Consider the following 26,103-nt stretch of genomic DNA (forward strand, 5'->3'; position numbering starts at 1 on the left):
CCTCTGTTTACCTAGCAGTAAGTAGGAAACTGTTAGTCAATTGGCGGATTGCTTTCCAGGGGTAATAATCCCTAAAAAAAAATGCGGTCACTCAATCCACGACTGTTTGTGGCACACTGCTGTGCGCAATTGGCTGCTGCGTTTCGCCCACGAAATGCACAGTCAATTCACTTTACGGTATATTCTGTGAAGGGCTTTGAGACGTCTCGATGACGTGACGAGGCTCTATATCAAATGCAAGGATTATTATTCCAAAAAGAGCGCGGAATTTGTTTAAGTGTAGAGTGCTCCATTAGAGGAGCTAGCACCTGGATAGGCTCTTGGAAAAAACGACCTCTTGCGTGTATTTTCTATGATTCTAATCTCCTAGAATCATAAGGTCGATAGGAAGGACAACTCATGGGTCTACTAAGCAGGAGCTTCAAATGACCCCGAATCGGGGGGGGATTTGTGGTATGGGGTATACGGGGAGATGCTAATACTGTGATTAAAAACGTAGACAAAATTATCCTTCGGAGTTCAGGACTGGTGCAATCATTTGTTTAGCCGTCTCGAGCCACAGCTCCAAGAAAAGAAACGTGTTCGAGCAACTCACCGTCAATTGAAGGGAAACAAACGCAGTCCCCCCGGCAAAGGGGGTTCACATGACCAAACATACCCCCGTCTGCCAAGTGGTGCCCTGAGTGGCACCGTTGAGGCAATGACCTTTGCCCGGAATCGTAGCTCGATAAGCCACCGTCCTGAAAAGAAAATAATATTGAGTTCAATATTATTTCTCCTATCGCGGCTCTTGGATTCAACATAGAATCATAGAATGTTACAGCAGGGAAGGAGGCCATTCGGCCCCATCAAGCCTGTGCCGGGTCTTTGAAAGAGCTATCCGAGTAGCCCCACTCCCCTCCTCATTCCCCATGTAGCCTGGCAAATTGTTTTCCCTTCTAGTGTCTGCCCAATTCCCTTTTGAATGTTAATACTGATTCTGCTTCCACCAACCGTTTCGGGCAGCGCATTGCAGAGGTCGTAACAACTCGCTGCGAAAGAAAAAAAAAAAATTTCTCCTCCTCTGGTACTTTTGCAAATTATCTTGAATCTGTGACCGCTCGTTAACGCGCCACCCGCCAGCGGAAACGGCTCCTGCTGACCCTACTCTAACCTGGAGGGACCCAGCCCGCTCCTTCCTGCCACCGCAAGGGGGCGCTCTGCTGCCATGGCACGGTTGCCTTCCAAGAAAAGCAACACGCTGGAGCCTCCACAAATCTCACAATCTGAACGATAAAGTTACGGGACACTTACTTATTTTTAACACTGATTCTATTTGATTGAAGGCCATTCGTCGCAGGGTTACAAACCAGGTCTTGATTTGGCCCTTTGCTGGACTCCTCAAGCAGCTTCCCGTTGACCGCACAGTTAGTGGGCTTTGACAGTCCATTGCTTCCTTCCGCATTGGGAGACGCAAATTCTGATGGGTTTTGGGCTGGCTTCTCGTTAGTCCTAAGGTGCTTTGAGGGCTCCGCTGGTACGGAGCTCGTCTCGGTGATCGGCACTGGGTTGTGGGTCACCAGTGACCCGTTCTGTGGGGGATTGGAGGGCGCCTTCTGGTGCTCTTCCTGTGAGGCCTTCCCGCCGCTCAGTGAACAAGTCGCCTGTTTGGCTGCTGCCAACTGGTTCTGGTTTGACCCCGTGTGCAACTTCCTCATGTGGTTCACCACGACCGCGGCATTGAACGCTCGCTGCGAGCGGGGAGAAAGGGCAGAGCGCAGTCAGACTCACAAGAAAGAAAAGAACCTGAGAACGTGGGAAGTATCTCAAAGCGCTTGGCAGGTAAACACTTTCCAAAGGTACCGAGCGAACGTGGAAAGCACAACTGACCATGTGGGCGGTTAGACACAAGTTGTGAGTGGAGCAAAGCGCAAAGAAAAGGAAGGCAAATAATAACAATAATGATAATAGCAATAATAATAATCCTTGCATTCGATGTAGCGCCTTATCGGGTCTTCGAGACGTCTCAAAGCGCTTCACAGAATATACTGTAAAGTGAATTGACTGTGTATTTACGGGCGAAACGCGGCAGCCAATTGCGCACAGCAGCGTCCCCACAAACAGTCGGGGATTGAGTGACAAAACTCTTTTTTAAAAAATGGTTTTAAAGGCATTATTACACCCGAAAAAGCGATCCGCCAAATCGACTAACAACCATATGAATTGGGATTGGAATGAATCAATAAAACGATGGAACAGACGATTGATGACGGTCCCAATGGAACATAGGAACACAGGAGGAGGCCATTCAGCCCCTCGAGCTGCTCCGCTCTTCCTATTAGATCATGGCTGATCTGTACCTCAACTCCCTATATATTAACATAAATAATTAATTATTTATTATAATATAAACGTACTCAGGTAAATCTATAAATATATTCCATACGGTTCTTGTGGTTGCCCTGAGCTGCACCGCAATCGCACCGAAAACCAACGACTTCATAACTCTCCTCACCTTAAAGGTTGCGCCTCATCCTGCTGTGAGTGAGCTGTCGAATTGCAATAACGAGAGCAGTTTGCAACAGCACAAACCGTTCGTAAGAGACGCCTGCTGCGTTGACAGGAGTGGGCAGATGTCTAGCCGGATAGCTCATTATTATGAGATTACGTGGGAAGATTTCGAAAGAGCCACAAAAGATTTCTGGGGGCGATTAGCCAAAATGAAGCTCTCGGGTTATTACTGCAAAACATTGGAGTCGCTTCGATGATTTGACGTTCTGAGATGTCCCCAAATCTCCATTTCGAGGCAAATTGGCTTTTGGATTTCAATCCTCCGAGCTTTTCGTCATGTCCTACCAGCAAAGTGCCCCAGAAAAAAACTTTCTTTTGTTTCCTGAAAACACTGAATCTTTAATAGACACTGGAGAAGCAATATCCTTTTCACAGCCTCCCACTGCTTGGGTCTTCAAAAGCTCTTTATAGCTCAGGAACGGTCAAACGATTTCTCGAGATTATTTTGCACCGTTTCCAGGAAGTGGAAAGATGATTGGAATATCTTCTGAATTGAATAATAAACCTTGCGTTCGACTCCTAAAATGAAGCTCTAAGCAGGTATTTGCTGCCCAGTCTAGTGACTATTTGTGCTGTGCGCAATTGGCTGCCGCGTTTCGCCCACAAAATACGCAGTCAATTGATTTTACAGTATATCCCGTGAAGGCGCTTTGAGACGTCTCGACGATGTGATAAGGCGCTAATTCAAATGCAACGATTATTGTTGTTATTGTCATTTTTATCGGTTGGAAATCACAGTAATGTCCCCCACCCCAGAAAAAAATACCTGATAAGTGAGTGACCTGAATCATCTGAAGGTTTGGTGGCCAGGACATCAGAAGAAACCCCCTTCGCTTATCAAAATTTTTTAGGGGAATTTTAACGTCTGCCTGAACAGCAAACGTCTCATCCAAAGGACAGAGTCTCCGAAAAATACAACACGGGGCTAGGAACTCACAGAGTGTCGCTGCCTGAACCAAACGCACACCAATAAAAGTTAAAAGAATTAACGTGGTTTCTTTTATATAACATGAAACAAAAAATAGCCTCTTGGGTGACAATTGCAGCAGATGGTTTGGCGGGATTAACAGGAGGTTTTAGGTACTTCGCAGGGGAACTTACCCTCCACTTGCTCTTTGCAAAGTTCTTCTGGATCTGAGCGCTGACAGAATTGTAGATATCACAGTGCTGAGCTGTGTTTGCTGCAATCCTGTCGATGGTCGAAGGGGAAGAAAGTGTGAGTGGTAGACCGCAGCCAGCCCAGTGCGACTAGTACTTATTATTGTAGTTACTGACTAACCCGTGCCTCGATCCGGGACTTACACCACACAGGCAGAGTGGGTTCCTGCACCTCAGAACAAGCGCCCAGAGGTAACAGCAAGCAAGCTCGGAGTCAATCCATGGATCTTTCCATGATCCCCTCACCAAGCATGCCAACTCCCTCACTCTTTCTTCTATATTCAGAGAAGGTATTTCGCCCACAAGATGCACAGTCAAAATATACTTTACAATGTATTCTGTGAAGTGCTTTGAGAAGTTTCATCGATGTGATAAGGCACAGGTTATTATTATTATCATTAACATTAATGTACATCAAACCACGTTTCACCCACTAAATGTGCAGTCAATTCACTTTACAGCACATCCCGTGAAGCACTTTGAGATGTCTCGGAGACATGATAAGGCTCGATATCAAATGTAATTATTATTATCGATTACTGCTATTTACCAGGGATGTCGCAAAGCTTGTTCACAGTTGAAGCGCTTCTCTGGGACCTTCTCAAGCAAGTGCCTGATGAAATCTTTGGCTGGGGGAGAAGAGAAGAGAAACAGGAGGTTAACCCAGCGGACGCAACACCCTGTCCTCAATTAGCATTGCCGGCTGGTTGTTTGAGAAGCCTGTCAGCACTCTGCTTCGTTTCAATGGATTCTTATGGGCTGTCAAGGAAACCGAGGCCTGGATGGGGTGTTTGCTAACACTTCAACAATGCTCAATAGCGCAAGTGGGATGAAAACACAGGGATGAGCAATCCTTGGAATCTTGTCAATAGGATTGACAGGGACAGAGATCAAGTCTTGAATAGGGCATCACAGGTAATTGTCAATCAAATGCAACCCCTGTGTGTTTTGTAGACAACGCAATCCACAATTAGTAATTTAATCCTATAGCGCTCGTATACCTGAGGTAGAGATATCATCCCAGAACGGGGAGTCAAACTCGTATTCAGCATTGGAAATTCGATAGAACAGCCTGGACTCTGTGTCTTCATAAAAAGGAGGGTAACCGCACAACCTGAGATAATAAAACAACGTGGGTAAGGCCAGTGCAGGAGGAGGGAATGAACATACTGACACAGCGATCTTAAAAAGATGACAGAAGGTTCTTAGTTAGAACCATAAGATTTTAGTACATTACAGGACAGAAACAAGACATTCAGCCCATCAAGTCGGCCCTGTTATGTAATATTAATAATCGTTGCATTTGATGTAGCGCCTTATCACGTTGTTGAGACGCCTCAAAGTGCTTCACAGAATACACTGTAAAGCGAATTGATTAGATTTGTGGGCAAAACCCGGCAGCCAATTGCTCACATCGGCATCTCACAAACAGTCGGTTAATATTCTCCACACGAGTCATTTAATCTAATCCCACCCTCCTGCTAACTCTCCACATCCTTTAATGTTCCTCGGTGCTTCTTGTGGAGGACATTGGCTTTCTCCCTTTAGTGCAGCAGAATGATCACAATATTATTATTATTATTAGATGACAGCAATACTCACAGAATGTAAGCGATTACTCCAATAGACCAACAGTCCACGGTCTTGTTGTACGGCTTCTGGGCGAGAACTTCTGGGGCTAAGGAAAGGGAAACCCAGCTTTAGTCTTTTTTAGGGGGGAGCTGCTTTGCATCGAAGCAAATAGAAACAAAAGCAGGTGTGGCATACACTCCGACACACGTAACACGGAAAACAGGAAATATACAAGGTGTGAGAAAGTCTTGGCACCATTTGCCACCAGGTAACGTGGGTTGTTTAATTCTACAAGACGATGCAGTCTCCACTTCGAACCCCGGCTAAACACTCGAACGCGTGTCTCGTTAACTACTCAGCCACTGAAACTCCAGTTCAGAAGTCCCTCACACCTACCCACGTAGCCTGGTGTGCCACAGGCTGTAGACATGATGCCCATCTCCTCCGTCTTAGAAAGGCCAAAGTCACTGATCATGATCTTGGAGTTTTCATCAGTGTTGAAGTACAGCAGGTTTTCAGGCTGGGAGACAAACAGAGAGCTTTAGAATGGGTTTCATTGCCAGCAATTCCGAGCTGCCTATACAAATCCGTCACCAATCTGTTTTTTTTTCTTGCTTTTAATGCTGTTCCCAAATTGAGAAAAGGCTCGATTATAAAAAGAAAACGACTAAAAGTTCGAAAACAAAACCCTGGCTACAAAACTGCTTTGGGGGATTGTAATCTTAGCCCTGTTTTTTTTGGTTCTCTCTCTCCCAACAACTTTGTGTCAAATTCGCTATTGATTTGCTTTCCACAACCGCAGTCGGAACCCGAAATCATGTTTAATACCTTCAGATCTCGGTGCACGACCCCGTTTTTGTGCAGGTATTGCACGGCTTTGAGGACCTGTTGGATCAGATTGCTCGCGTCCTTCTCCGTGTAAACTCCTCTCTCCAGAATCCTGTCGAACAGTTCGCCTCCAGACACCCTGCAGACCAGGGCACAGTGTGTGTGAAAGCCAGGCCGAGCCAACTTGCCAGTTACTCAAACCCCGGACACCAGTAATACAGTAAAACTCAACAACAACAACAACTTGAGAGAGTGCGACGCTTAAATGATTCCCACTTCCAATTAGAGTGGAGCAGCGAGCCAAGGCTACCAATTGCCAACAGAGCAAACCTTGGGTGTAATCGTGTGAGGTGTAAGGATTGGGAAGAGGGTACAGAACATTGGCAGGTACTCACAGCTGCATGGACAGGTAGAAGTGGGTTGGAGTCTCGTAGACATCTTCTAGAGATACAATGTTTTCGTGTTTTATCCTGAAGCATGGGGGAAGGGAGGGGGGGGGGGGGGGGGTGGAAAAAGTGACGTTGAGTCTCATAATGAAAGCATAATGGAAATAAATAAATTGAACCAGAAAATGTACAGAATTGGGCTCACTTTCGGAGAACTGCGATCTCGTTCTCCAACGCCTTGTTTTTTCCGTCTTTGTCCTTCTTTTGGACGCATTTCAAGGCGACCAGTTTTCCACTCTCTCTCTCTTTCGCCAAATACACTTCAGAAAATGCTCCACTGCCAGAATAGAGGAAAGGAAATACTGTACGTGAAAAAAAAATCACATTTTTTAATGTTCCACGTGAAGCACAGTCACTAAAATCCTGCGAGACATTTCGAAATGTCCTCCTGACATGGAAGGCGCTGTATTAAAATCAAGTGTCGTCATTATTATTAATATTTTTAGAATTGTCATTATTATTATGTAGCAATCCCACCTATGCAATCAGCTGAAAAGGAAAACTAGTGTGCCCTCTGATATGCCAGGCTCCTAGTATCAAGACACTGAATAACAGACATCTAAGTAACGTGCAGGGAAGGGTAAAAGAGGAATTCAGAGAAGTCTCAGCAATAAAGGTTAAACTTTTTGGAATAGGTGTGCAATAAATCCTTCAGTTCCTCTAGCGGCCAGTGGATGGTGCATTGCAAAAGACCAATGAACCCCAAATTACCGTCCCTCCATACAAACCCCCTAACTATTACAGCACCAAACTAGAGGGGAGAGAGATCAAATAGGAGCGTCGACACCACTGACAATGTCTTCTCCCTTTTTTTGCGTCTGTGCGCAGATCGACATCATTCGATTCCACTGGCTTTCAAGTGACATCTTCAAATCCATTCGGAAATAGTAACAGCCAATGTGTCAGGGGTAATATGAAGCCTCAAGTGGATTAAAGTATTGAGCTTGTGCTGTGAAGCTGTGAGCTTTAATCAGCCCAGTCACATGCTGGAACATGCTGCAGTGCCTGTCGTCTCCAATGAAGCTGCCTCCTCCTTCACTTAGCTCAGAAATGCCGGCAGAAGGCGGCTTGTGCCTCTAGCTTTTCCCTCCGGTATCCCTTGCCCTCTACCCCTCCTGTTCCCAACCGTCAGCTTGGGTGCACATCCTGGACTGTCCAGCGCTTTTGGGACGTCGTCCTGCCCTGAAAGACGCTGTACAAACGGCAATGATTGTTATTGTTGTTGTTGTTTGACTCTGGCGCGGCTCCGATGTAGTGTAAAGGCTAGTGCTGGTTCTTGTACCATAAAAAAATAATAATAATAATAAATAATAATCCCTTGCGCTTGATTTACAGTATATTCTGTGAAACGCTTGGAGACGGCTCGAAGACGTGACAAGGCACTGTATCAAATGCAAGGATTATTAATTATTATAGGAAATCATTGCCCGAGAAAAGGCATTGAGTTCACTCCTTCAACAGATCACCTGCAACCCTACAAACACACAGTCACTCACTCCGCTTCAAAGTAAATCCTGCGAAGCGCATTTGGGACATGTTCTCCTGGTGTGAAAGGCACTATACCAAATACAAGAATTATTATTATTATTATTATTATCATCATCATCATCATCCAACCCATCCTGTCAGATGCTCTACTGCTACATATTCAATCGCTGAACAAAAGTTCCTTAAATTTTCGCTTAAACCTTCAGTCATGATTTAATGCATTTGAAAGAAATAGATGGCCTTCAACGCAGACGCTGCCTATTCATCTCCTACAGGCAAAACTTGCAGCTACTAGTGAACAGATTGAGATGCTTCCTGTTTGTTTCACGCATTCCAGTCACAGGGTGAATGAATTAGCATCCGTGGCGGAATGGGAATCTCCTCCCTCCCCCCCACCCCACACCACCCCACCACCACAGTGCCTTGGGTTAAAGCCACATTTCAACCGCAAAACACGCAGTCGATTCACTTCACAGTATATTCTGTGAAGCGCTTTCAGACGTCTCAACGATGAGATAAGCCGCTGTATCGAAGGCAAGGATTGTTATTAATATTATTATTATATTTCGCTCGTAAATACTTTTTGAAACACAGTCACAATATTGAGTTGAGTTCTCTTCCCCGTGTTTGTTTTTTTATTCACGCACACGCAGCCATCCGAACTATTCAGAGGTGATAGAGACCGGAGTAGGAACATTTCTGTGAAGATATGGTGTATCTGAGCGGGGGGACAGAAAAGGTATTTATACACCAGGTCTTAATTGGACTGTGTGAAGCTCCACTACCAGGGCTGGGTGAAGCGCTGATTAATCTAATTCAATTTCCTTTTAATCTTTCCGTGCCGACAGCTCCTCAATGCCCCAGATTCTCCTACCTTTTCTTAAGTAGGTTCAAGGAGGATTTTGCTCCACTGGGGTACAGTTTCCAAAGCCCATCCTTCCCGACAGACCTTCCCCCAAGAACGAGGAATAGCAGAGAACGGGGAGTGAAACTTATTCATTTCCGATTCATTATAATTCATTCAATCGCTCAACGGTGGACAGTAAAGGGTTTGAGCCTGAAGTCAAGATGGGTTGGAGAGCAAGAGGGATTGGGGGGCGGGAAGATGACCGAAGCTCTCGGCCAAAGAGGAAGGTTTTGAGATGGGCCTTGAAGAAGGTAAGGGAGGGGGCGAGGTGGAGGGGCTCCGGCAAACCATAACCAGAGTTAAAAGAGGGAGTGTCAAACTGAAAACAAAATGCAGCCCACAATCAACTGGTGCGTGAAAAGGGGGAAAAAAGGACTATTTATTACAAATCCAGGTTGATTGTCTAAGAGCATAAGGAAGCCTTTGATCTATCTGAACCTTTGCCTGCTGTTATTTGAAACCTTTTAAGCACCGTCCGCTACTTTTACACACTTGTGCTAATGGAAATTAGCAGGATAATCCCACTCTTATCAGTATGAATGTCACTTTACATTATATTCTGTGAAGCTGTGCATTCTGTGCATTTCTCTCGCGATTTTACTGCATAAGTTGTAAATCTTTTCAGGGAATGGTTTCCGAAAAGATGTTGGCATGAAAGGCGACAGGATTGGGATTTTACAGCTTAAGAATCGACTCGGTTTCTCAAAAGGATTAAGGGTTGTGAGCGGCAGGTAACACTGGTGTGAAGTGCGTCTAAATCTGTTAGGCTCCCGATACGCCACTCACTCACTGATCACTCAGATAACAAAGTGATATCACACAGGTCAACTGCGTCGGAGAGAAGCAGCTATCACCAGCGAATGTGTTCTTCTTACCCGACCACCCATAGAAATGTTCATCAGCTCTCTTACCAGGATAGCTATAATCTTTGCATTTGCTGTAGCACCTTAAATATCGTGAGGCTGTTTGACAGGGCTTCACGGGTTTCACTGTAAAGTGCAGTGACGGTGTATTTTGTAGGAGTGGCGGTAAGTGCATAACTGCACTGAAAAAAAATCCTTCTAAAAAAGATAAGGCTGTACGTCAAATGCAAGGACTATTTGATATTTCGCCCACAAAATATACGGTCCATTCACCTGACAGTGTATTCGGTGAAGCGCTTTGAGACACCTCGAAGATGTGATAAGGTGCTATGTCATATGCAAGGATTATATTATTATATAACGATCCTTACATTTGATGCAGCACCTTTCACATGAAGACGACATTTCAAAGTGCGACACAGGTCATACTGTAAAGTGAAGTGACTGTGTATTTTGCGCACGAATGTGGCAGCTGATTTGCGCACAGCGATGTTCTGGAAACAGCTACAAAGTGAATGACCAATTTTATTTGGGGGAATTGTCGGTCAGGACAACTTTCAGATTTTGTTTCTCTCTTACCCACTCCCCCACACACCCACCTCCCCCCCAAAAAATAACCTTCAAAACAAAACGGCTCTCATTCACTTTGCAAGATAAAAAGAAGTCAGTGTAAAAATTCGGTCACTCATAGAGTTAAATCCAAACATCAGAGCCTGGAGTATTGTGGCTTGTTATGGTATGGGCTGGTGTTGACACCGAAGAACAGTTATCTGATGAAGGGTTTCAGATTAAATCAAAAAATGCTCTAGAAAGTGACACGACGGCCCGAATGGCCTTGTTCCGTGCTGTAATTTTCCACGGTTGAGAGCCAACTGATGAACAGTGAGATTAGATTGTAGATGTGTGATGTCCTTGCCCCCATCAACCGGATATGTGCAAGTGGAGCTTCCTTATGGCGTCGAGTTGTGCAGAGTGTTTGTGGTATCGGCTGGTGGAGACAATGAAGGATTTGCACCAAAAAGAGATGTTTCCGCAAGAAAATGAATTCAAGCGACTGCCAGGATGGGTGGAAGGCGAACTGGATGGACCTTGGTCTTCTAAATTCTTACGTTCTTATGAACGGCCTCTCACCTCTGATTTAATGCCCCCAAAACCACACTCCTTTACCTCTTTTAGATCACGGTCACCCCATTCCCCCCCCCACCACCACCGGCTCCGCCATTGCCAAGCACTTCGAGACACTACCCTTTGTGAAGGGCGCTGTATAAATGCAAGTTGTTGCTGTTATTGAGGACCAATCTGAATCAACTGCCAGAAAGGTATTGCTCTCCTGTGCAGCGCTAATAATAATCACATATTAAGCCGCATTATTGTGATAGAATTCAGAACGGGGTTAAGTCTGGCTTTCGTATTTGATGCAGCAGAAATTGAGGACCCTGAGCGATGTGGTTTAACCTCAGTTCACCCTTGTCGTGATGTTACATCACAGGGCGGGCAGAGCATCGATATAACAAATCTAACCAACGGAGCCGATTAAAGCTGACAGCAGGCAGGGCCATGTGCACGGCTGGGAGACACAGAAGGACCCAGGTGAGATGCTTAACATCCAGACAGCCTGCAACACATTTGCATTTATATAGCGCCTATCACGCAGGGCAGTGTCTCGGAACGCTAGGTAAGCAGCCATAAAAACATGTAAAATTCCAACACCAACCAATTGCATTTACACCGCAGCGTGTTTCACTTCGTTAGGACGTCCCAAAGAGCTGGACAATGAGGGCTTTCTACCAGAGCTGCGGGTTAGGATCAGAGATGGGTGGAGGGCAGAGAGGGTTCGGGGGGAGTGGGTGGAGTGGGGGGGGGGGGGGAGGGAAGATGACCGAAGGCACGGTCTCGAGATGGGAATGGGAGGCAAGGGAGGGGGTGAGGCGGAGGGCTGGAGTTCCAGAGGTGGGGGTGGAAAGGTTGAAACCCCGACCAACCGCTAGTGGAGCGGGCAGAGTGGGGGAGAGATATTACACGCAATACAAATTTTTTTTAAAAGCTGGAAGTCCAAATGTGTTTTATTTATGCAATGAACAAAAAAGGTGTATTTTGTTTGAAAGAGGTAAAAAAAAAAAAATTTAGGCGGTGGGTGGAAGGGAATCTCACAAAATAAGAACCAAGTAGAGAGTGACTATAATGTCAGCTGTCATAAATTACTCTGAAGACAGATTTCAACACGTTCAACCAGAGTAACGGGGGAGAAATTCCATCTGGGTTCCAGATATGTAGCATTTCAGATCACCCACAATGCGACGATTTCTTCATGACAGCCTTAATTAATTTTCAGACTTTTTTTCCAGGAAGTTCTTTCAAGAAATTTAGCTTCCGAGATACTCGATCTCGACGACTGTTTGTGGGTCACTGCTGTGCGCAACTGGCTGCCGCGTTTCGCCCACAAAAAATATATACGACCAATTCACTTTACAACATATATTCTGTGAAACACTTTGTCACGCAGATGTCACAAACTATACATTGTATCCTGAGATAGTAATAAGAATTAATCTTCTCTCGTGCGCTCTCAAAAGCATATAACATGTTGGTAACAGTGGTTTTATGGACTGCATATAATACTTACCATCCGAGGACTTCCATGACTTGGAAAACCTCTTCGATATTGGCTGTTTGCTTTTTCCAACAACAGTTGTCTTTTTCCTTACGTCCCATGATTTCTGAAGATTCTCAAAAGGAGCAGTCCTGGAGAACAGAAAACAACATGAATAACAACCTGCATTTACACAACGCCCTTCACTCCGGGTCTCGGAACGCTTAACACTGGTTGAGCCTGAAAAAAAGGGGGAACGGGTGGGGGGGGGGGAGAGAGAGAGAGCTGGAGGTGGGGTGGGGGGGGGGGGTGGGAAACAAATGGACATCATTTGGGAATAAACAATGTATAAATAAAAGGAGGAAAAGTGCCTTAGATATTTCATGTGACACAAAATGTGCTGATGGAAAACTGTCCAAAAATCCCCACAGAGGAATTTTTTTTTCATTCAAAAGAAAAGCCAAAAACTTGAAATGGCAAAACTAAATCTCACGTCACAAATTTCCAGAAAATGTAAATGACAATTGTGAAAAGAAATCCTCTGGATTTCTCTTAAAGGAAACAGAGATTTCAGCTCGTTTAAACTCTCTTCCCTCCCTCTCTCCCTCGCTCTCCCTCTCCTCACCATAAAATAGTTTTTAGCGGTAAATAGACTCGGCGTGTCAGGATAATAGGGTTCAATTGGAATTAAATAGTTTGGGTCTGGAACAAAAAAAAAGAGGTTTCTTACGAAGAACTGATTCTTGCGATTTCTTCTCCGAGTCTCTCCTGTTTCGAGCTCTATCAGAATATCAGATCTAAAGGGATTACACACAGAGAAATCTGGGGCAGCAATTAAGTCAGAGAGGCGAGCCTTAAATGAGAATATTAAGGGAGAGAGAGGGAGAAACCAACTGATGAAAATAACTGTACAGTAAGTACACTGATGGTCTGACACAGAGAGAAAGGGGTGGCGGGGGTGGGGGGAAGAGAGAGAGGGAGAGAGAGAGAGAAGGAATTCAGACAAGTCTGGCTTCGATCACAAACAGTCTCACACTGAACACTTAACCCTGTTCGAATAATAATAATAATAATAATCCTCGCATTTGATATTTTTAAATACTTTTTATATGTTTGAATTCAAATCGTTTGGCTCTTGAAAGAGATCTTCAAGCTCTATCCTTTCCTGCTAATACAGCATCTTCTCTTGTGTGTTTTTTTTAAAACTATTTCAGGTCCTTTGAGATGGGTCCGAATTAACCCTCACTCGCCCAGTTCCTGAGTCCGCTTGAAACCAACAGAATTTAGTTACAACCCAAAAGTGGGTCCGTGGGTTAACTAGAAACCTGTGTCTGGTCAAACGTTATCGCACATCGCTAACTCACTATCTCCGCAGACTGAGAAAGCGTTAAACAATCGCTTCCAAAGCAACAAGGGACGACAGTTGCCAAAAGAAATAGATGTTTTCAAAAAACAAATGAACATTTTTTAAACAATTAGATTTTTTTTCTCTCTCGCGCAATCTTAGAAAAATCCCCCCCACCACCCCCCCCAAAAAAAACATGCGCAGAACACTTTTCCGGGATTTATTGCCCTTTTGGGTTTGCTGGCGATTACAATTTTTAACGTACCGTTAGCCAACCCCCGAAAAAAAGAAATCAGGTTAAAAAAAAATGTTTAAGAGCGTCTTAAAATACAAACGAGACTTACTCGACTTTACTTGCTCGGCTGCCTCAGAATGACAGCAAATCCTATTTTTGTTGGCTGCACCGGTACAGTAGTTTAATCTCATCGATGAAGTGCTCCAGTCCACAAACTGCTGCGCTCTGCACTGCACTGCAATGCATTTAGCATTAGGTGTGAAGCCAACTCAATCACACACGCTGGAGAGATGGTATCACTAAGGAACAGACTCTGCAATCATCAATTTCGTGGGGACAGTGTAAGTGGTTGGTTGGAGATGGGCTTTGCTACTGTTAGTTAGTTAGTTAGTTAGTTGGTTGGTTGGTTAGTTAGTTAATTAGTTACCTGGCAACAGAGATGCTCAAAGCGTGATGCCAGCGGTAATGCGAATCAATTTGCTGTCTTCCCGTGGTATGTTATAGGGTGAATGGTATGTGTGTGTGTGTGTGTGTCATAGAAGGTGCCCTCTCCAAACGGTCCTGCTTGACTGAACTGAAGATCACCGACTGATGGCTTGAGTTCTGCATTACTGTACTCTGAATGAAATAGAGACGGGGTGGGGGGGTTGGGGGGGGAGATGGTGTTGGTGTGATTTATCAGCTGGATGGAAATTACAATAAAAATAACAATGATAACAACTAACGACATTTTAGTAGCGCCTTTCACATCGGGAGGACGTCCCAAGCCGCTGAATAAGGCATTTTTTTTTAAAAAGATAGTCCCATTCAAGCTCGCTCCTTCCATGGACATTGTGAAACCTATTCTACCCTTTGCTCCTGGATGGGTATGAATAGATTGAACTGCCCCCATACTACCGGACGGGCACATATCACTGACCGGAGATTTTCAGACTATGTGAATTCAAGTATCATTGAAGCAAAAAGTGCAATTACAAGGAGAAACACAAGTATAGATGGGATAACAATACAACACACAAGTGTATCCTGACGCATAGATATCCACAAAGCACGCAGGCACTGCAATTTTACATGGGCGTGAAAGGCGCTGTACTAAATGCAAGGGTTATTATTATTACCTCCTCCCTACCTCTCTCCCTGACTCGGGGTCAGATTCCCCCCCACTGTCAAGCGCTCTGGGATTCTACCCCACTTGAAGCATGCTATATAAATGCAAGTTGTTGTTGATTAAAACTTAGTGAAGAGCATTTTCCCCTCACACAGACCCACCTTTGCCTGGCTCCGATGGAATTATATTTACATAAACTAACAGCTATCTACAAGAACTAAATTCCGAGATGCAAAGATCCAAATATTTTTCTTACCTCCAGTCCACGTTATTGAAGCATTAGTGCAAACATATAAATATATCACTGGGTCAACTAATACATCAATACGGTATTTTCACAGCGATCTCAGATCCAGAAATCACTTGTACTGTTTATTAATAATTCAAATATTAATGTGCAATGGCTGAACATAGATATTTGGCTCAAGGTTAATTTGAACACATAAAGGAATGGAGTAGATTATTGTTGTCCCTGATGTTTCAGAGATGCAGTAGTTATGACAACACAGTGACTGAACTTAAGCCACAAAATCCCTTTATTTAATCCCAGTTGACCTCCAACAAGCCTTTGCTGCACATGGTCTTGAAATAAGTACAGGTGCTGCCTGAATAATATAGTGTTGATTTCCATCAGAGGCTGGCCAAAATGGGTCTGTGTGAGGGGAAAAGGTTATTCACCCGGTTTTAATCACCACAATACAATGCAGTAAACATTATCTTTTGCCATACTTCATTGCTGGAATCTAACTGGAATCTGTGGTACAAACCATACAGTCAATTCACTTTACAGGATATTCTGTGAAGCGCTTTGAGACGTCTCGAAGACGGAGCTATATCAAGTGCGAGGATTATTATTATACACATATTATTATACTTCTCAAAGAAAATCCGTTATGTAAGGTTTATTACATTAAATTCTCTTTAGATTCACTAAAAATGATCATACCATAATAACTGTCACAATATTACAAATTGCATTTATATAGCGCGAGGGTAGAGTCCCAGAACGCTTAAATATTATTATCTCTTCGCAAAGTTCTGAAATCAAGAAGCACTTTAATTGCAACATGATGTTTACCAACTCTGATCTTAATTCCACTGAGAACATATCCATTCAGAACATCCTAAAAAGCACGAGGGATTTTGCCGTTCATGAAGCCATGAACTGATCTGAACCCCTGTGGACTGACTGCTCCGCAACCTGAAAGCCAAGAGTCGTTTTGTTCATTTTAGCAACAACATTAAATAAAAGGCGTTCTATTGTTAAACGCACTTTAATTCTTTAGACTACCTAACGCCGTAAAATCACAGAAGTCATATTGAGGACATGGTATTTAATGACAGTCAAAATGCACCTTTATTTAAACACATATTTTAATATTTCTTTGAGACGTCTCGAAGACACAATAAGGCGCTCTACCAAATGCAAGGATTATTATTATTATTATACTGTCGATTGAACTAAAGTATAACATTTGGCGTAACTGATCATAAAAGGTCACTCTTCAATACTGACCTTTTTTCCTATTGATTTGCTGTCGATTTCCGGCCTTTCATGTTTTATTTTAGGTTTCGGGTTTTTTTTCCGTTTCTGACGAAAGACACCAAAGAGCAATGAATCCCCGTCAATCAATGTCTGGCAATTTAATGTGGTGCCTGGTTCTGCCCAGGTGGGGGCAGTGGACACATGTACGAGCCAAGGATAACGAAGGGGAACAAGACATTTACCAATATGTAATGTAACTAGGCAACAAGCAACCATTTTGGATCAAAGCAAGTTGTTTATTGTGCACTCAATTTGGGCTTTACCGATTGCTAACTTTCCGATGAGTTTGGAGAACGGGGCAAAGAGATTGGACTTAAAAGAGATTCTCCGAGGAGATACTCATTTCTTCACTGATGTTTGGGACGGGGGCTACAAGTGGAGCATAAACCAATTGGGCCAAATGGCCTGTTTTCCGTGCATTAAGGTTCTATGTAAAGAAACATACACAGACAGTGTATGTTTTATGCCTTGACAATGTACTGTTTAACTGATCTAATTACTGGATGTTTTGACTTCCTGGTAATTTCCCAACTGCGTTGAATTAATGGACACAATATCGGGAATATGCATAGTCCTCAATTATGATATAGAACTGAAAGAGTTGGTACATCGATAAATAATAATCCTTGCATTCACGTCGTGAAGACATCTCGAGGAGCTTCAAGGGACGTACTATAAAGTAGTTTGACTGCATTTTGTGGGCGAAATGCAGCAGCCAGTTGTGCACACAACAATGTCCCAGAAACAGCCGTGGAGTGAACGACCAATTTTATTTGGGGGATTGATGTCCAGGACACAGGGAGAGAAAAACTCCCTTCTTTTTTGATTAGTGCCATGGGATCTTTAAGGTCCACCTAAACAGACAAATGGGACCTCGGTTTAACATCTCATCCGAAGGACGTCACCTCCAGCAAGGCCAAACCATCCTCCAGGACTGTATTGGAGCATTAAACCCACAACCTTCTGACTCAGAGGCGAGAGTTCTACCACTGAGCCAGGCTGACACACTTATATAGCTCTTTCAATGTGGAACATCATCACAAGTAGAATGATTTGCAGGAATGTGTTGGTGCCCGAACGAATTAGAAGGTAGGAGGAAAGTGGCCGAAAGGATGGAGGAAGAGGTAAGTTTTTTTAGAAGGTGCCTGAAAGCAAGGAGGAGGATTCTAGGAGCCGTCTAACCTGTACCAATCAGTAGTCCGTCGAATGCGAACATCCTCGAGATGTAATACAAATAGTCAGGGTTAATACTCAGGGATCATCAGTGTTAATTGACAGTTTGGTTCTGATTTGTAAGCTCCTGGCAGAGAGCTGCAGTGATGTAAATCGAGTAGAAGAAAATTCATTCCATGAATTGTTGTACAAAGGTAGCAAAACCAGAATAGAACAAGAAGGGGAGGCTATATAACTCGGGGCTGCCTATCAGCACAATGTAATGCAAGTCATGATAAAAGAATTGATATAATGTGGGAGGTGTTGGTTTAACTCAATCCGACACATCTCTCTAGAAAATGATATTAAGAGGATGGCTCAAAAGCACTTCACATGATATATAGTAAAACGTAGAGACGGCAGAATGAACTCGATATGGTAAAATGTTCAGACACACTGCGCTCACAATGAAAGGCATCTAAAGCCCCTACACGTGGAAGCCGAATCTTTCAAATTCCAATCTAAGTGGCAAGACTCCAAAAAAAAAGAGATGAAATCGAGAAAGCACCTTTATGGGGGGGAAAAGAGTTTCCAAAAGTCAGAAATGCAGATGTGGGTTTATGTTTCACTTCCTGCCACAATAATGAATATCTGTGATTGCAAAAAAAACAACACAAAAAAACCCCCTCCCAACCTCTACCCACCTGACTGATGACCCATTTCGCCACCGCTCACCAGTAAGTACAGTGTAACATCAACATCTTTTCAAATCTGCTGTGGGTTAAGGAGGTACTCTGCCAGGATCACAGTGTCGTACACAAACGTGACGTCTGTTTCCAGCGCTTACGATCGTACTTAACAGACAAGGAGTAGAGTGAGGGCCTGTGGCAATCAGAGTGCTCGCTACCCCATGTGAAGGGGAGCGATATAAATGCAAGTTGCTGTTGTTGTCATGGTCTTGTGTTGTCGCTCTTACGCTCTACAAATGAGTGATTTCAGGATCAGCAGGGCAAAACCGCAGCAGCAACAACAACACCTTGCATTTATATAGCGCCCCTCACCCCAGGGTGGCGTCCCAGGGCGCTTGACAGCTGCTTTTGAAAATGGGCGCATGAATTACAGGATCTCAATGAGAGAGACCAATAATAATAATCAATAATTGATCAATAATAATAATAATAATAACCTTGCATTTGAAAGCGTCATTGAGATGTCTCAAAACGCTTCACAGGATATACTTTAAAGTGGATTGACTGTATTTTGTGGGCGAAACGCGGCAGCCAATTACACACAGCAGCGTCCCACAAACAGTCGTGGATTTTTGAGAACTACCTGATTATCAGAATACACTATGGCACGTGTTGGTACTGCATTGATCTGCTGAGTAATCACATAGCCCAATAGACCGTCTCGCTTTCCAGACTCCTTTGAGTCACGCCATTAAAAGCCCTTAAACTGTCCCTTCTGTTATCTCGGTACAGGTTGAGCTTCTGCCTTTGAATCATTGTGAACCAAGCCCTTGACGTGACGTGACAGCGGAATGTGAGGTTCACTCGAATCTGCTGAGTCCAACGAACTAATTGCCCTTCGTGCACCCACCACTTTGCAAAAGTTCAGCCTCCAATGTGACGTTCACGGTGAGTTTAAAAGCTGGTTAGGGTGGGTGTTCTGGAGGGACGAGAACAAATGGGCCGGAGAGCCTTTTTCATCCAAAACGATCTTGTGATCTATTTTAATTCCTAATCCTTGAGTAAACATTTGTCATTATCAGGTATTCACCTGCATCTGCATTGACAGTGTTACCTTAGCTCAGTTAGTAGATATTTTGCTTCCGCTTTTGAAGGGTCATGAGTTCAAACCCTATGTAGGAACTTTCAGCTCACAGTTTAGGCCCTACAGTGCAGTACGGACAGAGAGCTACATACTGTCCTTTGGAAGAGATGCCCCATCTTTCTTCCAGTGACCTGAACAACAATTCTCCCGCTAAATCAATCGTTCACTTCATGGCTTGTTCGTAGAAACCTCCCTGCTTTTAAACTGGCTGCCACGTTTGCCAACAAATACGCAGTCACTACTTGCGACAACGATTAGCTGAGAAGCCCTACAGTAAAGGCAAAGTTTATCATCCACGCAGTCCACTGGCAATTTACCTTCAGGAGGAATGCAGTAAATATTTCCCTCAACCCACGATATTTACGATTGTTTAAATTGTTTCTTATCAACTCAGATTCCAAGACCATTACGTGCTTCTTGACAGGTCACAATATATATTTGAAATACTGTACATAGTTAATGATATGACGAAGACTCGCATGTGTTAATATGCACAAGTTCCTCTACAGCTCAGTTTCCATTGCAACATCCGAATTCCTAGTCCATCCCAAGTTGTAGCAAAGGCAAATTCCAAAGAGTCAGAAGGAAACCTCAAAACAATACCAGGTGTTATTAAATCCTGTTGTATTGCCTTCGGTGGGCAAGGCACACGTATCTTATTATGTTGGAGCTATCTCATGGAGTTGGTGAGTGTTGGGAGTGTCAGGGATGGAATGAACAAACATTGAGCAACAGCGCAATACACACCGAGTGACGTCAGCCTGAACTATTTCAGGATTGTTTCTCTGAGGTCTTTTAATGTGATTGTGCTTGGCTCATGACCTTTAATCATATTCCTGACACCTGTGATTCAAAGGTGGATTTTATTGCGGGAAGCATCCACTGGCTCCACTTTGCATTGGCCAATGAGTGGAGGAAGTTCCTTCAGCGATCCAGTACTTCCTTTATTCCACTTGTGCTTGCAACATGATAACACAGCCCAGCAGCCTATCACATACAATAGTGCGTGTGAAATCCTCTACATACCTCCATTGACATCATGTCTCTGACCAGTGCTAATGACGATACAGGTTGATTATCAAGTCAGGTGCTATTGATAAGAACTAAATATTCTTCACATTTTTGACAATCCAAACGGATTACAAATTAACAGGTGATTGCCATGACCTTACTGCTCCATCCCTCCTTTCTCTCTCTCTCTCTCTCTCTCCCTCAGTCACTCTGAGATGGTTGACCATCATTGGGTATCCAAAGGAAAGCACTGTAAACATCCCAATATCCGAATGTTCTGTATTTTGGGAGATTATTGACAACTAATATCCTGACCTATTTATACTCCCATACTCTGTCCTTCCACCATAGGAACATAAGAACAGGAGTAGGCCATTCAGCCCCTTCAAGCCTGTCCCGTCATTCTATTAGATCATGGCTGATCTGTATTTCAACTCAAATTACCCGCCTTTGATCCATACGCTGACCTAAAAAAAATCTATCCACCTCAATCTTGAATATTTTGAACGGGAATTTTATTTTATTTGAAAAAAATTTTTTTTTAATTTGAAAAATTTCTCTGGTGCTTTAGTGGTCTGGTTTACGGTGCATTGCCTCTCGTAAACCATGTGCCTGTGGTTGAGTGGATGCACGGTATGTCAGAGTGGGGGAGATAAAATCAATCCAACTGTAGTCAATCAATGGCTAGGCTGCTCTAAAGTCAGAAACCTTGTGAGTTCAGCGTTACAATTTACTGTGGGACGTGTGTCCATTTCCAGTTATGAACCTTGATGGATAAAAGGGAAGAGAAACGTTTTAATGAAGCTCGGTGGTGTTGCTTGGTCTGCCTGGGTCAAGCGTTCTTTCTGACTCGGAAGTAAGATTGCTACCACTGAGCCAGGCTGGCACACAATTTAATGAATTCAATTAATTCAAGAGCAAATGAGGAGGTCAAGAGAATTTTCTCACGGCCAGAGTAGTTAGGATGCGGAATGCCCTGCCAGGAACAGTAGTTGAGGCAAAATCTATACTGCCCTTCAAGACTAGATCAATACCTTGAAAGGAATCAGTTAGAGGGGTATGGGGATAGGACAGGGAAATGGAACTGAAAGGATTGGTCTTAAGGGAGCGGCACATACCAAATGATAAAGCCGCAGTATTAAATGCAAGGATTATTATTGCTATTATCTTACTCCGGAGCTACATTTTAACCAATATCGATTTGCAAGGAAATAAGCACAATCCCCTTTGTAAAATATTACACTGTGTATAATATAAACTCGGTAAAATTCATTCTCATAGCAGGTGTGGTTTATAGCTGGGTGCTTTCTTAAGTGAAACTCTATTATCAAATTGATAACACATCCATTATTGCTCCAACTGATTTATTTATCTGCAGATGAAACAAGATTAATATAGCGAACAGGCCTGGATCAAAGAGCAAGCTACGAGTGCTTACTAAGTTGTAAAGGTTGCACATGAAAACGTAGCAACCAAGCAACAGTCTTCCCAAAATACCCCGCAGAACAGATTTCCGCAACACAATTCGCATCTGTCACAACCTTCGGGAACCACTTACAAAATATCGTACAGTTACTGCGCGTTACAGGAAAATCCTGGGGAGCGCTTTGAGACGTCCTCCTGTCTACGTGTGGGTGCCGGTGGGAGCTGAAGAGGGTGGGGAAGGGAAAAGGTGACCAGAAGAGAGGTTGAGGAAGTAAGCTTGAGGCCGGTTACTAGACTTGAAGTCGATGGTTTTCGACTTCAAGATCCTCGCCCTTGTCTTCAAATCTCTCCACTCCTCTGCACCCCCCGACCTCCTCTCTCCTCACAATAGTGCCCGTTGCCTTTGCTTCAACGGGTCTGGCCTCCTCTTTGTCCCCCGAGTCTCCGCTCCACCATCAGCCACTACGCCCCGAGGCTCTGGAACTCCCTTCCTCACTCCCTTCGCCTCACCCCTCTCTTCCTATTTTCAGGTCTCTGCTGAAGACCTTTCTTCTCGACCGCGCCTTTGGTCACCTTCCCTCCCTCCCTCCGGCTCGGCCCCCGGGATCCGTTACTGCGCTCCGAGATGCAGTCCGGCGTGGAGGGCGCTATATAAATCCAAATTGTTGTTGTTTTGCTAAAAAAGCATTTCCCTTTATCAACCCCCAAACACACAGATGGAGTGGGCCCAACGAACACCTTTTGTTTTAACAGTCCTCTTGATCACACAGCTCGTTGCTAAGGGAACACGATAGCGGAGTTCATCTCTGCTGAGCACCCAGCTACATGTTCTCGCCAACACCTGGGTGCCACCAGCTGTGCCTTGGTTGGAGGGCGAGACTTCGAGTGCATCATGTGAAAATGATCATGGGTGATAACTATCACATCACATCCCGCAAATTCTCTTTCTCCCACCCTCATTCCCCCAAACCTCACCCCCACCTCAGCGGAAGGCAAATAGCGCCGAAGGTTAAGAGCTGCCACCACCCCATTGTGGGAGATTTTCTTTGGCCACACTTTCTACCCTTCTTCTCTCCTAAATGTGGAGTCCTGTAGCTCAGTGGTTAGAGCGCTTTGCAAGTGAGAGACCTGAGCTCAATTCCAGGCAGAGGGCGAAACCTTGGGCAAGTTTCCTCACTCCACACAGAGCCTAATAATAATCCCTCCAAAAAAACAATACAATAATAAATTGGTCATTTTCAATCCATGACTGCTTGTGGGACACTGCTGTGCGCAATTGGCTGCCGCGTTCGCCCACAAATATACAGTCAATTCACTTTACAGTCTATTCTGTGAAGCGCTTTGGGACGTCTAGAAGACTTGAAAAGCGCTATATCAAATGCAAGGATTATTATTATTATTATAACTCTCGCTGGCTTCCAATGGGAACCCTGTGCCCACTTATGTAAGCGCAAGGACTAACCTTTCAAAACCAGCCCATGCATTGCTACAATCAATAAGAGCGCTCAGTGAATCGATGTGTGATTATATGGCGTGATGCTTTTATACAACATTTGAAACGGTGCGTATCCAGCAACTCACCAGATTGCTCTTGTATGTTCAAATAGACATTTTTAGTGGCTCTTACAACCATTTTGACAGGGTCGTAACCGGTCACATTTATGACTACAGGCTGTTAATGTTTAATCGGCTCACTGGTTTAAAGATGTTACGATTTGCAGAAATGTCCTTCACCCAAAGTACACCTGGAAACTGGAATCCAAACATCAGTAACTGTGCAAAGAGAGGCAAGATGTGGTAGTTAGTAAGACAAACACGTCCAGTTCCTGTGCTGCAGGCACAGCCTGGCATCAAGAATGCATTTCTTCCAAACCGAAGTGTCAGAAATATCTTCATTGACAATAAATAAGGGTATCTATTTTTAACCCACTGTTTGTTATCCCTTGTACCTGAGGCCTGGAACACCACCTCGTCTTATTTAGCTCGTACGTCCATTTTCACCTTAAGATTTAAGTATTGCGGGAAAATTATTAAATGCAGTCTTCACTCGGAGTGCGGGGTTTTCCGAGCAAAACATTCGGTTAACAGCTTGAGAACTCGAAATTCAAAAGGGAATTGGATAGGTACGTAAAAAGGAAAATAAAAATCGCAGGGCTACGGGGTAAGAGCGGCAGAGTGGGACAGGTTGGATGGCTCTTTCAAAGAGCCGACACAGGCACGATGGGCTGAATGGCCTCTTTCTGTGCTGTAAGATTCTATGATTACCTTCTAATAAGCATTCCTGCAATACCCTTCAATAAGTGCCTATTATCTTGTGTACACGCCCTTCCTGACTGATAAGTTCTGGTTGGAACTGGATCTTTTTACAGCTCTGCTTAAGACTCTCTGTTTTTTTTGTCCCAATCTACAACACCTTCAGTGGCGAATGCGATTTACGGCGGATTAAAGATCAGAGATTTCACGGATGTTCAAATGGTCAAAATGTTGTTTATCGGTTTCGGGAATAACTCATGCTTTTATTGCACGCCTACTGACAGGTGATTGGGAATCTTGTCAGCACCTTTACATTCATTCTGAGAGCCTTAATTACTTTCCATTGCTTCATGTAGGAGTTAAACATTAAAGCTATTTATGACAAACTGTTGTATTAGGAATCCATTGAAACCCATTCAGAAGTCCAGACTATTGAGAATGCACGTAAGGGTGTGTAAGGTACAGATACGTTTACATTTACCCAGCGCCTTTCAAGTCGGGAGGACGTTCTCAAAGCACTTTCCCTTGTGGTTCTCTTTTCCAAGGGCCCAGAGTGGAATCTCAATTCCCAACCTCCTGACCCCGAGCCTGAAATAAGCTGCCACATGAAACATATTATGGATCAGACTTATAGAATTATAGCTTCTGCTTGTATCACATCTACATATTATATCAGCACCACTACAGCAGCTGCAACATTTGGTCACCGTCCAGAACATTTAGATGAAATACAAGAGCTCACATTCTTCTAGGGCAATGCTAATAATAATCCTCATGTCGTATAGGAAATGTCACGCCAGGAGAATATCTTAAATGGGCGTTTACCTGCAAAATCAGTCACCACGCTGAATAGCGATTGTCTGGCAAACACTCTTGAGATCTTGCAACACAATAAGGTGCTATATATATATATATATATATATAAGCACATTTTTTCTTTTCAATGATAAAAGATCACATGTAAAGAAAGCTCTGTTGCAGAGTCTATTATCAAATGTAACTTGCTTCCTCAACGGACTGCAAACAGATGGTTAGTCAGCATTAGGGTTAGGGTTTAGGATGGGATTGTTAGCTTTGACTCTTTTTGACTATCTGAGCTTAAGAAACTAAAAGGCCGTGAGTGGAAGCTTAAAGTATGAAAGACACAGTTGCTGACTTTACTCATTAACTGCACAGGTGTATCTATAAACTCAGACGAGGTGCTAAACTCTGCTATCAGTTAAAGTTTAAGATTTGCATTTGTCAGCAGAGTGTCACACATGATACCACCGCTTAATGACAAATTCTCTGCAAACTATTGAGAAACTATTTCCTCGACTGACCCTCGAGGAGACGCACCCTGGAAGGAATTGACGTTTTGAGTCAATAAGGAAAACGCATGGAGTAAATGGTGGGAAGTCTTTGGTTTAAAACGGTAGTAAAAACAACTACAAGCACGAAAAGGGGGAAGTAGAGATATTTCAATGTAACTCATCTCGTCCTTGTTGTCTGGAGGACAACCGCTATTATTTAATTGCCATAAACTGGTCGATTCGGTGACAGGGATAAGAAAGAATCAAAATCCACCCACCCACGTAACTGTACATAAATGCACGGGATATAGCAACTCTCCTCTTAGTCATGGAAACATGTGCTTTCAGCAAGCCCAGGGTCCAGTATTTGCACAGAACTGAGGTATGCGCTAATGTCAGTCTCTGAGGACGTTTGCGGACAATTATTAACACAAAGTGTTCATTAGCAGTAAAAACCACTAGATTGTCGGATCTGGACTAGTCCTGGCAGATTGTTTCCAG

The 26,103-nt window shown here is 43.8% G+C and overlaps 1 protein-coding gene across 1 annotated transcript; it reads right to left on the reverse strand.

Moving 5' to 3' along the window:
- Positions 1-640: 640 nt before the first annotated feature.
- Positions 641-13,195, reverse strand: LOC103182509 (calcium/calmodulin-dependent protein kinase type 1D-like). Its single transcript, XM_007899568.2, has 12 exons — positions 13,133-13,195; positions 12,436-12,554; positions 6,700-6,831; positions 6,504-6,578; positions 6,109-6,247; positions 5,677-5,800; positions 5,311-5,386; positions 4,710-4,822; positions 4,259-4,337; positions 3,652-3,739; positions 1,294-1,730; positions 641-740 (listed from the first exon to the last, which is right to left on the reverse strand). Exons 2-12 carry the CDS (start codon positions 12,522-12,524, stop codon positions 641-643), a joined length of 1,452 nt encoding a protein of 483 aa, XP_007897759.1. The 5' UTR covers positions 12,525-12,554; positions 13,133-13,195.
- Between the last annotated feature and the right edge of the window lie 12,908 nt (positions 13,196-26,103).

This window comes from Callorhinchus milii, unplaced genomic scaffold, assembly GCF_018977255.1.
Source record: "Callorhinchus milii isolate IMCB2004 unplaced genomic scaffold, IMCB_Cmil_1.0 Scaffold19, whole genome shotgun sequence".
Taxonomy (NCBI): Eukaryota; Metazoa; Chordata; class Chondrichthyes; order Chimaeriformes; family Callorhinchidae; genus Callorhinchus; species Callorhinchus milii.